At 40.6% G+C, this 14870-nt stretch overlaps 1 protein-coding gene across 1 annotated transcript in view; it reads right to left on the minus strand.

Annotated features, from left to right (window-relative positions):
• PASD1 (PAS domain containing repressor 1) overlaps positions 1 to 9370 on the minus strand; it is an 81456-nt gene extending 72086 nt beyond the window's left edge. Inside the window, exons 1-3 of the mRNA XM_060087960.1 lie at positions 9300 to 9370; positions 4675 to 4780; positions 853 to 875 (exon numbers count right to left, since the gene is read on the minus strand). Coding sequence (XP_059943943.1) covers positions 853 to 875; positions 4675 to 4780; positions 9300 to 9370 — 200 coding nt within the window. The remainder of the gene's footprint in view (positions 1 to 852; positions 876 to 4674; positions 4781 to 9299) is intronic.
• Positions 9371 to 14870: the final 5500 nt, after the last annotated feature.

The raw sequence follows: 14870 nt of genomic DNA on the forward strand, positions 1-14870 counted from the left end.
ATTAAATAGTTCAGCAAGGTTACTGTATACAAGAAAAATATTTAAAAATTAATTTTGTTTCTATATACTGGCAACCAAAATTAGAAAATATTTTTAAAGATACAATAACAACCAAAATTTATAGGGACTACTGCTTATGGCCATGAAATAACTGATATGGGACTAGTCTTCTTACCATGAACAGCTAAGAAACTGGACAAATCATAGGAAATACCTATTCGGATACACTGTACAGTAGGCGGCTCAAGACTGTGATCACTGAGGTAAGAACAAAAATGAGAGCAGCCCTACCTAAAGTTACATCCAGACCATGGTTCAGGGAGCAGAATCCTAAGCAGAGCACAGCAGTCTCGCTAAAATTAGGAGACAGAAATAAGAGTTCAGGAAGGCCAAGATGGAGGGAATTTGTGGAGCAGAACACCAGAAAGAAAGAACCTGTGGGGGTGGGGGTGGGGTAGAATCCTCCAGAAATCTGAATATCCATTCTCTTGAACCTTTGGCTGAATACTAAGCTTGCCCGAGCAAGGTGACACTCTCCAAGACCAGTCAAAGAATAACTACCAGGAACAAATACAATAAATCCAAAACTAAATAACAATCACAGCTTACACATGGCTGGAAGTCATTTGAGTTTCATCCAGCAGAGTGTAGGAAAAAGACTGAAAAAATTAACAGAGCTTTGGTATGGGGTAGTATCAGGCAATCTAAAATATATGTAACTAGATTCCCAGAAGGGGCAAGAAAAATAATATTTGAATAATGGCCAATCTTTTTCCCATACTGGATGAAAAATATAAACTCATATATTCAAGCTCAATGAATCCAAGAAAATAAACACAATGAAAAACTTACCAAGGCACATCGTAAACAAATTGCTGAAAATCAATTACAAAGAGAAAATCTTAAAAGCAAACAGAAATAAAAGATACATTTAATACAGAGTAGGGAAGAATGTCCTCTGTCTGACTCCTTATCAGAATAACCCAAGCCGAAAGAAAACTAAACATCTTTAAAGTTCTGGGGGGCAGAGATCAACCCAGAATTCTATATCCAGCAAAAATATACCCTTCAAAGAAATTGAAGGTAAAATAAAGACATCTTCAGATGAATAAAATCTGGAAGAAGTCAAGGCCAGCATACTAGCACTACCAGAAATGTTAAGGAAGGACTTCGGGTAGAAGGAAAATGATGCCAGATAGAAACTCAGATCTATATAAAGAAATGAAAAGCACTGGAAATAATATATATGTGAATAAAAATAAATTTTTTATCTTTAATTTCTTTAAAAGATAACTGAAATAAAAGCAAAGAACTGTAAGCTTTATAATACATGTAGACATCAAACCTATGACAATAATAACATAGAAAACAGGAGGATGGAAAACAAAAATCTCCTGTTGCAAGGTTCTTACATTATACATGAAGTGGCACAATATTAATTCACAGAGACAGTAATAAATTAAAGATGTATACTATAAATTGCCTAGAGCAACAAATAAAACTCACCTGAGATATAGATTATAAATCAAAATAGATAAAATGGAATACTAATTACTCACTTCATCCAAAAGAAAGCAGAAAAAGACAAAGAAAACAAAGATCAAATGAGACAAACAGAAAACATATAGCAAGATGGTAGATTTAAACCTCACCATATTAATAACTATATTAACTGTCAGTGGACTAAAGGCACAAATGTAGAGCCTAGGATTGTTAAAAGTGGGTATAAAAGTAAGACCAACTATCTTGTCTACAGGATACTCACTTTAATTATAAAGACCCAGATAGCTTGCAAGTAAAAGATTAGAAACATATATGCTATGTAACCCTAATGATGTAAAGCTTGAGTGGCTAATTAGTATCAAAGATTCCAGGTAAAGAATGTTCCTAGAGAAAAAGATTGACCTGACTCCTTTATCATTTTCATAATGATAAAGGAGTCAATCAAGAAGACAAAACAATCCAAAATAGGTATACACCTAATTATAAAGTTTCAAAATGAAGAACTGAAAGAAGAAATAAACAAACCCACAATTACAGCTGGTGAGTTCACTCTCTTCTATCAGTAATCAGTAGAACAAGTAAACAGAAAATAATTAAGGATATTGAAGACTTACTATAGTGCCAACAAACTTGGCCCCATTTGTTGACAGAATACTACACCCAGCAACTGTAAAACACACATTTTCCATTCAATTTGTAACAGAAATAGTGATTCAAAATGTGCTGGGCCATAAGACCAGTTTTAGTAAATTTAAAGCATTAAAATCATACAGATTATGTTCTCTGATGAAAACAATTAAATTACAAATCAATAGTAGGGCTTCCCTGGTGGCACAGTGGTTGAGAATCCGCTTGCCAATGCAGGGGACACAGGTTTGATCCCTGGTCTGGGAAGATCCCACATGCTGCGGAGCAACTAAGCCCATGTGCCACAATACTGAGCCTGTGCTCTAGAGCCTGCGAGCCACAACTACTGAGCCTGCGTGCTGCAACTACTGAAGCCCATGCACCTAGACCCTGCGCTCCGCAACAACAGAAGCCACCAAGTAAGAAGCCCGTGCACCACAATGAAGAGTAGTCCCCGGGCCTCCCTGGTGGCGCAGTGGTTGAGAGTCCGCCTGCCGATGCAGGGGACACGGGTTCGTGCCCCGATCCCGGAGGATCCCACGTGCCGCGGAGCGGCTGGGCCCGCGAGCCATGGCCGCGGGACCTGTGTGTCCGGAGCCTGTGCTCCGCAACGGGAGAGGCCACAGCAGTGAGAGGCCCGCGTACAGCAAAAAAAAAAAAAAAAAAAAAAAAAAAAAAAAAAAAAAAAAAGAGTAGTCCCCAATTCACCACAACTAAAGAAAGCCCGCGTGCAGCAACAAAGACCCAATGCAGCCAAAAATAAATAAATAAATTTATAAAAACAAACAAAAAAAGGAAATCAATAATAAATAAATAAATCTCTGGAAAACCCCCAAATATTTGGAAATTAAATAACACACTTCTAAATCATTTCTGAGTCAAAGAAGAAACCTTTGGAAAAGGTTTAAACAAAGAAAATTAGACAATATTTCTAACTGAATGATAATATTAACTTTTAATTCCCCAAACTTCAATAATCTAATTGTAATGTATTAAAATTGAATTATGCATATTTATGGTATCATATATTTCCATCAAGAAAAGTCAAATCTATATAATTGCTCAAATCACTTTTTCATGTTCTAAAATTACATTTATGTTTCTTCATATAGAAAAGAAACTATATAGTGCTTAGTAGTTAATTTAACAAAAATGTGCAAAATTATTTCACAGAAAATAATGTCTTTATTGATGAATATAAAAGAAGATCTAAATGAATGGAAAGGTAGGTCATATCCCTGGACAGAAATCCCAATATCATAAATTTATCCGATCTCCCCAACTAATCTACAAATTAACATAACTGATCAAAACTCAGTAGATATTTTGCTTTGGGTTTGGTTTTCTATATAACTTCAAAAGTTAATTACAAAATTCCCATGGAAAGCAAAAAGTCAGAAATATCCACAATAATTTTGAAGAACAACAATGTACAAGGATGTGCTCTACTAGACATCAAGGCTTCTTGTAAAGCTATGTAGTGCTTAGGTAAATGGATAATGGTGCAAAGCATAAGTAGAGAAAAACAGGACAGAAGAGACCCATTAGGAACAGATCGATGCATAAATTGAAATTTGATTTGTAACAAAAGAAGCATTATACTTTTGAAATTTCTACCATGGAGTGTGTGTGTGTGTGTGTGTTTTAATATAGTCCTTTCTGTATACTGAGGCAACAAAATTTGTTTGCAAGCTATTTAAATACAAGCGTCACGCCTTATATGTCTTTGCTATTTCCAACAGCACCCAGCTCTACACAGAGAAGACACTCAAAACACACCATTAAATTCTCCTGCCAGAACCTCCAAATAAATTCTCAGATTATATAAAGTATAAGGGGCAGGATTTGATACTGGCTCCACCATTGATTAGGCAAGTTAAACTAAGTTTCAATCTCCTTGTTTGGAAAATGGGGATAATAATAGTACCCACTTTCATAGGCTTGTTGTAAAGGTTAAATGAGTATGTAAATCACTTTGGCATAGTGATAAATGCTGAGTACTAAATAAATGTTAATCATTATTTTTAAAAAGCTCACGCCACTAAATATCTAACGACTTTCCTTATCCATTGGACAGGGTCAGCACAGACACCTGTTAATTACTGGCCTGTTCCACTCAGTAATTCATTCTAAAACAAAGACTTAAAAACTTACACGGGTCTGGGGGAGGGGGAGAACATACAAAGACTAAAAAAAGAATACAGTTAATTAAAAGTTCTCAGGCCAGAAGTAGCCAGCCTTCCTATGCAAAGTAACAATTATTTCATTCAGAATAGCAGAGTGTGAGTGCCTTTTTCCAAAATCAATGGGAAATAACCTAAAACCTCATCAAATTTTATTCCTAAAGTATAATATAAAGGTCAAAACTCAAGCAGGTCATGCTTGCAAAGATTTCTTCTTTTGGGAAGGCAAGGCACTTTCAATTTTCTGGTGTGAGTGTGTGTGTGTGTGTGTACACACACATACACACATATTTTTAGTTCACAAGAAAGCACACTGAATAGATGGGTTATGATCAGCTCTCTGTGGTTGGGAATCACTTACGCAGATACTTTCTAGTGTGACAATTATGATGGCATAGGTTATCAATGTTCTGTTGGGATAAAATTCACAGTCAAAGGAATCTTCACTCAGTTTCTCAGTCTCATACCTGCCAGAACCAAATAAATTAACATACTCACAGTTCAGGCTCCGTTGCAGTATTCACCTCTGGATACAAGTGACTTGCTGATCAAATCTGGGCTTCTGCTGCTAATGCTCTTGAAAACATATTGCAGGGGCCATGTCTGGGGCTTATGTGACACACATAACATGTGCCATCGTCTCCCAGTACAAATACTTCAAGACTAAACGACACTAAAAGTTTAATCCTGAATTAGAATTAAAGTGAACACATCCTGAGAACTACTGCAGGACTCAGCTAGTCCCCGTGTGTGTTCAATCTTCCATCATCCCTGCACTACTTTCAAGAGTCTCAGAGTTGCTACACTCTGCAGCTGCCAAAGCAGAGAAAATGGGCTAACAAGCACCAGAGTAGCAAGAGCATGACTCTCTGGCTGCAAACCTAGGGGAGCAGAAAGCCTTAGAACAAAGCCTACAACACTGTAATGTAACAAATTTACTTACATATCTCAAGGTTGATGGCCTTTCCAACAAATTCTCCCACAGTTCAGACAGATACAGGAACTCAGCCACCTTTGCCTGTTCTGCCTGAGGATTTATATATTTGAATTTTAATGAAGTTCCATGTGAAATATCTACACTTGTTGCATTCTGCAATTTGAAATAGAGTAACATTTGCCCAGAACTAGGAGTCCAAGCTCCCTTTATCCTTCTCCTCCTAAGATTACATTCCTTATTTCATGGAAAGTCTCAGCATTTGTGACACTCCCCAGTAGATTTTTCATATTTTTTTTAATCAATGCAGAGTCCACTGGAAAGCATGTTTGTGAAGAATCTGTCTTATGAAAAAATAATTGTTATAGTATTAGCTGGAAAAGATAACAATATTGTATATACTATATCAGCCCAATCATTTAAAGCATGATATATGAATGAAGAAATAAAATACTGTGTAAAAATGGGACTGGGGGCAAAAACATTCAGAGGTGTCCTTGGGTGATGGAACTTTGGAAGGTTAAAACATTTTTTGCATGTTTAAAGTTTGCTCTAATTAGTATGTGTAGCATTCAAAATTAAGAAACACCTTTCAAAAATAATATGAGAGTCAGTGTTGAACAGTGAAGAGTCTGGGCTTTGGAATCAAGTGGACCTGGGTTCAAATTCCAATTCTACCTCTTTATAATTGTGTGACCTTTGGTGAGTTCCTTAACCTTTATGAGTCTCGAGTATCTCAACTGTAAAATCTGGAATATAATACTGACATGTCAAGGTTTTTATAAGAATTAAGTTGATATATATATAAAGTGGCACATGGTAGCCACTCAATAAGTTGTAGCTTTAATTAAAGGTATTAGCAGCAGGATAAAATCTACAGGACTGGGACTTCCCTGGTGGTCCAGTGGTTAAGACTTCCACTACAGGGGGCACGGGTTCGATCCTGGTCGGGGAAAAAAGAGAAAGAAAGAAATCTAAAGGACTTTGAAGAAGTTCCATTCTTCTCAGAGAGGGAAGCAATGGCAAAAAATTGGCAATACAGGGAGGTTTCTTGATGCCACTTGTTGGGGCAAGAAGGAGAGAACCTTGAGATCAAGCTGGGTAAATCTAACATGCCATGGACAAGTGGTGTCTCAGGTCTGGGTATAGAGTCAGGGCATCAGGACACCTAATGGATGTCCTCATCAACAGCAACATGAGGCGGAAGAGCCTGACTCTGTAGTGGTACCGAGCTGCACAGAAGCCTCATTCCCTCCTGCAGTGTGCAGCTGCCCATCTGTAGGAATGGAGGCGGGGATGAAGAGATTGACCCTTGCTCGGAGTTTTTCTGGGCACCAAGGAGGACAAGAGGCACTAAGGATATTGGCCAGAAAAAGTTCTTGAAGTCTTGGACCATAATGTAAAGATTAACTAAGTAAAGAAGCTGTGGGCAGGGATGGGGGAGGTTCCCTGAGGAAAAAGGACAGCAGTCAAGTGGCTGGAATGAATTAGAAGAGGGAGAAGAGCAAGGGTACTAAACGTATCACAGAAAGGGCAGTGGAAGAAGAGGAGGTTAGGGGCATCACTGGGGAGAATGAGCAGAAAATGTCACCAGCGGTTCTGGTAATACCAAATGCAATCATGAAAAATATTGTTTTTCACAGAGAGAGAGAGAGCGAGCGAGAGAGCGAGCACATCTTCACCCTTCCACACCCCCAAAGGGGCTGAAGTTAACTAGTAAGTGCCCTATCACCAAGGAAAAACTGCCCTCTCTGCGGGGCTGCCTGAATCCCAGGCAGTCGCTGGGAGGCCTCGTGAGCTAGTCACGCAGATTTAGTCCTACTTCAGCAGCAGCCAGAACTGCGCTGAGCTTCCTCCACCCAGCCCCCTGCCAGTCTGTCAGTCAGCTCAGCGAGGCTGACAGAGACAAGGAAGCCCCTGTGGCCTCCTCCACACAATAATGGCCAGAAAGTGGTTGGCTCAAGTAAACATCACTTTAAATGTTTATATGGAATTTTAAAGAAAACCAGAGAGGGTCTGAAAAAAAGCAGAATATAGGGGTGAATGCATCTTTGGCTATTACTGAGGTTACAACATTTGTTTATTTTCAACTAAGCTACAGTAATCAGGACAGAATGGTACTGGCACAAAAACAGAAACATATATCAGTGGAACAGGATAGAAAGCCCAGAGATAAACCCACGCACATATGGTCACCTTATCTTTGATAAAGGAGGCAAGAATATACAGTGGAGAAAAGACAGCCTGTTCAATAAGTGGTGATGGAGAAATTGGACAGCTACATGTAAAAGAATGAAATTAGAACACTCCCTAACACCATACAGAAAAATAAACTCAAAATGCTTTAAAGACCTAAATGTAAGGCCAGACACTATCAAAAGCTTAGAGGAGAACATAGGCAGAACACTCTATGACATAAATCACAGCAAGATCCTTTTTGACCCACCTCCTAGAGAAATGGAAATAAAAACAAAAATAAACAAATGGGACCTAATGAAACTTAACAGCTTTTGCACAGCAAAGGAAACCATAGACAAGACGAAAAGGCAACCCCTAGAATGGGAGAAAATATTTGCAAATGAAGCAACTGACAAAGGATTCATCTCCAAAATTTACAAGCAGCTCATGCAGCTCAATATCAAAAAAACAAACAACCCAATCCAAAAATGGGCAGAAGACCTAAATAGACATTTCTCCAAAGAAGATATACAGATGGTCAACAAACACATGAAAGGATGTTCAACATCATTAATCATTAGAGAAATGTCAGTCAAAAGTACAAAGAGATATTAGCTCACACAGGTCAGAATGGCCATCATCAAAAAATCTACAATCAATAAATGCTGGAGAGGGTGTGGAGAAAAGGGAACACTCTTGCACTGCTGGTGGGAATGTAAATTGATGCAGCCACTATGGAGAACAGTATGGAGGTTCCTTAAAAAAACTAAAAATAGAACTACCATACGACCCATCAATCCCACTACTGGGCATATACCCTGAGAAAACCATAATTCAAAAAGAGTCATGTACCACCACAGTGTTCATTGTAGCTCTATTTACAATAGCCAGGACATGGAAGCAACCTAAGTATCCATTAACAGATGAATGGATAAAGAAGATGTGGCACATATATACAATGGAATATTACTCAGCCATAAAAAGAAATGAAATTGAGTTATTTCTAGTGAGGTGGATGGACCTAGAGTCTGTCATACAGAGTGAAGTAAGTCAGAAAGGGTAAAACAAATACCGTATGCTAACACATATATGTGGAATCTAAAAAACAAAATCAAAAAATGGTCATGAAGAACCTAGGGGCAAGACGGGAATAAAGACAGAGACCTACTAGAGAATGGACCTGAGGATACGGGGAGGGGGAAGGGTAAGCTGGGACAAAGTGAGAGAGAGGCATGGACATATATACACTACCAAACGTAAGGTAGATGGCTAGTGGGAAGCAGCTGCATAGCACAGGGAGATCAGCTGGGTGCTTTGTGACCACCTGGAGGGGTGGGATAGGGAGGGTGGGAGGGAGGGAGATGCAAGAGGGAGGAGATATGGAGATATGTGTATATGTATAACTGATTCACTCTTTTTATAAAGCAGAAACTAACACACCGTTGTAAAGCAATTATACTCCAATAAAGATGTTAAAAAAATTACAACTCATAAGATTATATCTCATCACTTATTCATCCATCTGAAGGAAACATAATTTTCCAATGGATAAAATCAAGAATGGAAATTAAACTAGAGTGGATTATGTAGTTCATGTACCATGTACAGTGCCAAATAAGCCCAGAATGGCAAGTGGCAAAGTCACGCTGCAAATGAGATCCAGAAACAGGATCAGACTTCCTGATTCCTTTGGGGTGTCCCTAATGAGTGGCTTTTCTTTTCTTGAACACAAATTCTTTCATCAGGCTCTCCCTGCACAGACCTGGGCACTGGACTGGGCGAGGTGGTGGGGGAAGGCAGCAATGAAGGAAATGAGCCCAATAGCACAGGCACACACACATCTACACAGGTCACACGTCCACTCTTTCCCAGACCGAAGCTGAGGCTCATTCTCTGCATATTTTTTGGCCTCTTCTGAGGACAGGGCCAGGTCAACTGTGTCCATTGTTGTATTTCCGGGTACCCCTCACTGTTCCTGGTAGAAAATGCATGCTGCATATATGCTTGTTGAATGAATAAATGAATGAAAAAGCACCGAGTCCTAACTGCCAAAATGCTGATGAGCAGCCAAACGTTGCTGAACGCCTCTCACCCAGCTAATCCTGTTCCTAAAAGACAGATGAGTTAAACAAAAAACAAGAAACAGAAAACAAACAAAGGCAAACCCAGATCCGTAGAGAAACAAAGTCAGATCTAAAAGTGTATCTCGGGACTTCCCTGGTGGTGCAGTGGATGAGAATCTACCTGCCAATGCAGGGAACACGGGTTTGAGCCCTGGTCCCAGAAGATCCCACATGCTGTGGAGCAACTAAGCCCATGTGCCACAACTACTGAGCCTGCGCTCTAGAGCCCACAAACCACAACTACTGAAGCCCGCCTGCCACAACTACTGAGCCCGTGTGCCACAACTACTGAAGCCCATGCGCCTAGAGCCCGTGCTCCGCAACAAGGGAAGCCACTGCGATGAGAAGCCCGCGCACTGCAACGAAGAGTAGCCCCCGCTCGCTACAACCAGAGAAAGCCCGTGCACAGCAACGAAGACCCAACGCAGCCAAAACTAAATGAAAATAAAAAATTGAGAAGGTGGAATATTGAAAAGTACAGGAATCAAATGGGGAAATTGATGTGGTCAGACAGGCTGGGTTCTCTAACTGAAGATGTTAAACATTTTAATTTAATTTGTAAGCTAGTTGGGCACTACAGCAAATTTCTGAGAAGGGACTAATACAATCAAAGCAACTTTAAGAGAGATGATACCAGGGGCTGAAGCAGACAGGCTGAGGAAAGCCATGAGTTTAGCAGGTCTGCTGAAGGAACAGAAGAAAGTTGCAAGACAGGACAGATTTCAGACATGGCATAAAGGAGGCAGACAAAAATGAGAAGAGACAAATAATGGGTTACAAGGCAGATGTGATACTGCCGTTATGGGCCTGGGGGCAGCGGGGGCTCAAGAGGCTGAAGGTCACAAGGCCAAAGGTGTCCTTTACTAGAGGGAAACTGGGTTATGGAAGAGTCTGGAGAGAAAATTCACCAGCTGTGGGTTCTCTTGCTTGTTTAGGCATCAATGAAACATGTAGGAAAACCCACCCTCTATTTGATAAGAATTATCGATTCGACCACGTAGATAAGAGCAATAGTTGGACACATGACTTGGCGATCTCTTCTAGTCTATTCTACGAGAGGCACATGAAGAATATTTGAAATTCGACCCATCACTATAGTGCCCCAAGGAAGTGACCTGAGGAGGGGAAGATAAAACCTTGGAAATATTCAATGAGAAGAATAGAGGGAGTGAGCAGCAGCCAGGAGAAGAGAGCCCAAGCAAGCAAGGAGCACAGACCAAGCAGCTTCTCCACCCCGGACAATTAGGAGGAAGTCCAGGATCAGGAAAGAAACCAGGAGAGAACTGGGAACAACAGACACATTCAATTTATTAGTACTAGCATTTTACAAAACCAGTTCTATCTGCTTTTCTTCCTGGAAACACCTAACCTGGGTGATCTCCCTCCCAGCCCTGCACAAAGCCTATCTGCCCAGAAAGGCTTAGCTGGCCTCTGTCACGGGGGCCTTTGGACAAAGAAGAGGGATTTGCATAAAGGTGGTCTGCTGAGTACAGCCCCTATTTGAGGCCTTGCAGCGTTGAAAGAGCCATTCTCCAACCTGGCAGTGTAATCCTAATGGAGAGCTTTTGTCCCCCAGGCTGTGGTGGGCCGCTTTATTCAGCTGACAATCCACAGTGAAAGAATGAATGAACCGTCTCCTTTTGGTAACACTCAGGCAGCTGGCAGCCCACAGGCTGAGGGCTTACCCAATAAGAGGCAGGACAACTGTCAGCCTCAGACCCAAAAGGTGCTCCATGAGGGAGTGCGTACTGCTAGTGCTCCTGGCTGCATGTTGGGCGCTCACCACTCAAGACAAAGGTCCTGGAGCCTGACCTCCACAGAGGAAAGGGGCTGAGGGAGCTGGGAGCTCCGGCAAAGCCATGCCCTACAATACTTCCTAAAGAGATCAAAAACCTTTCAGCACCGTGAAGCCCCTTCGACAGTTTCATAGAAATCTATAATCATTTCCTATTAGAACGCTGGGAAAGAGCCAGGTTTCTGGTTTCTTTTGCGATTTCATTTTTTTTAAAGAAATTGATTTTTGTTTTCTTCCTTTTGAGAGTGTGAAATTTACAAAACAGAATGGAGACTCAACGCAAACAATTCTACCACTCAGAGGCAAATACTGCCATTTCAGATGATTTCTTTCCAGTCTTTTTAATGTAGCTCTGAAAATTCTGTAAATACAGTTTGTTCTCAGGGCAAGTCTAACTGATCCCTATTTTTCAACTAACAAATAAGCCCTTTCAAATTGAAGTGGTTTCTCCTAAGTTATCTTAACCCCCTTACCTTAAGGTAATTCCCCAGTTTTCCTGAATTCTGTTCCATTCTTCTGTGTACCCTAGGCTGCCTTACCCAATAAAGCAGGGAAATTGTCTCCCAGAAGCTGTTGAACATTTTCTTTAAAAGGGGCCATATTCAATAATGAAAACCCATATACAACAAAAATAATTTAAGATCTATATATGAATTATGTGCCACTATCACATAAAAGATTAAAATATATACATACCACTTTACTAAAAATTTTCTCAGTTTATTAGCTACACAGTTCTCAAATTAGAAAGAGGGGCCAGGGGCTTCCCTGGTGGCACAGTGGTTGAGAATCTGCCTGCTAATGCAGGGGACACGGGTTCGAGCCCTGGTCTGGGAGGATCCCACATGCCGCGGGGCAACTGGGCCCATGGGCCACAACTACTGAGCCTGCACGTCTGGAGCCTGTGCTCCGCAACGAGAGAGGCCGTGATGGTGAGAGGCCCACGCACCGCGATGAAGAGTGGCCCCCACTTGCCGCAACTAGAGAAAGCCCTCGCACAGAAACGAAGACCTAACACAGCAGAAATAAATAAATAAATTACTAAACTCCTACCCACAACATCTTCTTTAAAAAAAAAAAAAAAAAGAAAGAAAGAGGGGCCAAAGTAACCTTCCATTTCCTGAATGAAAAACTGTGGACCTCCTCACTTAAAATGATCTCCCTCATTGTTGCTGACTCTTGGCTGTGCCCACGCCAAACACCCTCCTCCCGGCTCCACTCTCGCACATTTCCTTTTCTCCGAATTTATGGTTAAGATACAGCCACGTTAAAGGGAAGCTCTGCGAATGCCCTCGCTGACAGCTGCAATATCCTCCCATGCGCAATACACTTCAAATACCTTCTGGGATCACATATGCTGGAACCTTACACAAAAAGTTTCCACTTGTTTCTTGTGGACTGCACAGAAAAATGAAACAGCTCGCACTGGGAGTTTCCAGATTCTTCATGTTGATTGCCTTTGTTTGTGAATTTCACCTCAAAGTACAATCTGTTCCTGCAGACCGACCTTCAACTTCCCAGTCAAACTCTTGCCTGTGACTTTAAAGCTTCCTCATTTCAAAGCGCTGTGTGGTCCATGCTATACAGCAGAGCTCGCACCTAGGTTTCCTGAGAAGATCAGGAAACAGAGCCGATACTAGAGAAGGCAAAGAATAAACAGCCTTGACTAAGTTCTGTCTGCATGGTACCCAGGAATGCTTAAAAGTGGTCTTGACCCAGCCTGGGAAGCATAGTGAAGCTTTCACAACTTATGCCTAGACTAAGGAATATATTTATTGCTTTCAATGAAGAAGCAACGGACTTACAAGTTCATTCCCCCAAATGGGAGACCTGAAGTTAGAGTATATAGCAAGCCAAAAAAAAAAAAAAACTTGCTTTAATCCACGCTTTAAAAATTATTACTCAAGTGGCTTAACAAGGTTGCAAAAATAATGGAAATCAGACAGGAGGAAGATGGTGGAGTAGGAGGATGCAGATTGGAGCTCACCTCCCTTCGCAAACACATCAAAGTTACATTTACATGAAAAGCAATCCTCACTGAAAACAAACAGGAGACTGGCAGAAATACCCTTCTACAACTAAGGCTACAAATAGCCACACGAAGTCAGGTAGGAAGGGAAGAGAAGCGAGCAGGTCAGGACCCACTCCCCTACTGGGGGACACAGGAGAAGAGGGGGATATCATGGGCTCAGAGATGCCCCCCGGTGAGTGAGCAGTTCGAAGACCTCTTAGCTAGTATGAAAACCAGTGGCACTTACAACAGGGGCTGCAGGAGACCTAGACTCCACTCATGAACAGTGTGCACACAAGCTTGCTCACTCCTGCACCTGGAGGGTATTATGCTTAGGGACATAAGTCAGACAGAGAAAGACAAATACTGGATGATATCACTTACATGTGGAATCTAAAAAACACAACAAACTAGTGAAGATAACAATACAGAAACAGACTCACAAGTATAGAGAACAAGCTAGTAGCTAGCAGTGGGGAGAGGGAAGGGGGGAGGGGCAAAAAAGAGGTAGGGAATTAAGAGGTACAAACTACTATGTATAAAATAAATAAGCTACAAGGTACAGCACAGGGAATATAGCCAATATTTTATAAGAACATTAAATGGAGTATAATCAATAAAAATGTTGAATCACTGTGTTGTCACCCAAAACTTACAGAATATTGTAAATCAACTATGCTTCAATAAAAAGTAGAAAAAAAGTGGAAATCAACATTCTTGAAGTCAGAATGCTTAGAATCCAGTCCCCGTTCTGCAGTAGCTGTGTGTCCTTAGGCAAGTCACCTGGCCTCTCTGAGCACCTGTAAAATGGTGCTAAGCCCTAACACCACGAACCCATAAGGTCTCTCTGAGGAGCATCAGATACCATAAAGGAGGAGCAGCTCCATGGAAAGTCTAAGGTTTACATTAATAAGGGGACAAGCAACAAGAAGACACACTGGGAGTTCAAAACCTCTTGGTTTTGTCCCAAAAAACAACAGCCTTCACAAATTCAACAAATACTGTAGGAAGTAAAAGATACATTGCCAAAAATTAAAAACAAAAAGGAAAAATCTTGGAACATTGGTGCATGCATATATTATGGTTAAATATATAATGCAGAGAGAAGAATGCTAATCAAATTCATGAATTTATGCTTTAATTTCCAAAGCTAAATATTATGGCTTGATTGAGTACTATCTAGTATGCCTTGATCTCAGGTATTAGCATACGAAAGGCTGACTGCCCTTAGCTCTCTGCCCTCCCAAAGGTACCACTTGTATATTTAAATATGGGGCACATTTATTAGTGGTCATGCACACTGTATAGTTAAAGAACAACCTGTTACTTAAATAGTCCACGTAATAGTTAGAAATAGAATCAGACGAAAAACTCATCAACCTCCAAAGCATCCTTCCCTAGTGGGACATTAGCTAGACTCAAGTCAAGACACATACCCAAAAATATATATCAAACAGCAAGAACAATATTCTGTTTCTCATAAACAATATTTGTAAGTCAGTTTAATATTTATGTG

This window comes from Mesoplodon densirostris, chromosome X (genome assembly GCF_025265405.1).
Source record: "Mesoplodon densirostris isolate mMesDen1 chromosome X, mMesDen1 primary haplotype, whole genome shotgun sequence".
In the NCBI taxonomy this organism is placed as follows: domain Eukaryota; kingdom Metazoa; phylum Chordata; class Mammalia; order Artiodactyla; family Ziphiidae; genus Mesoplodon; species Mesoplodon densirostris.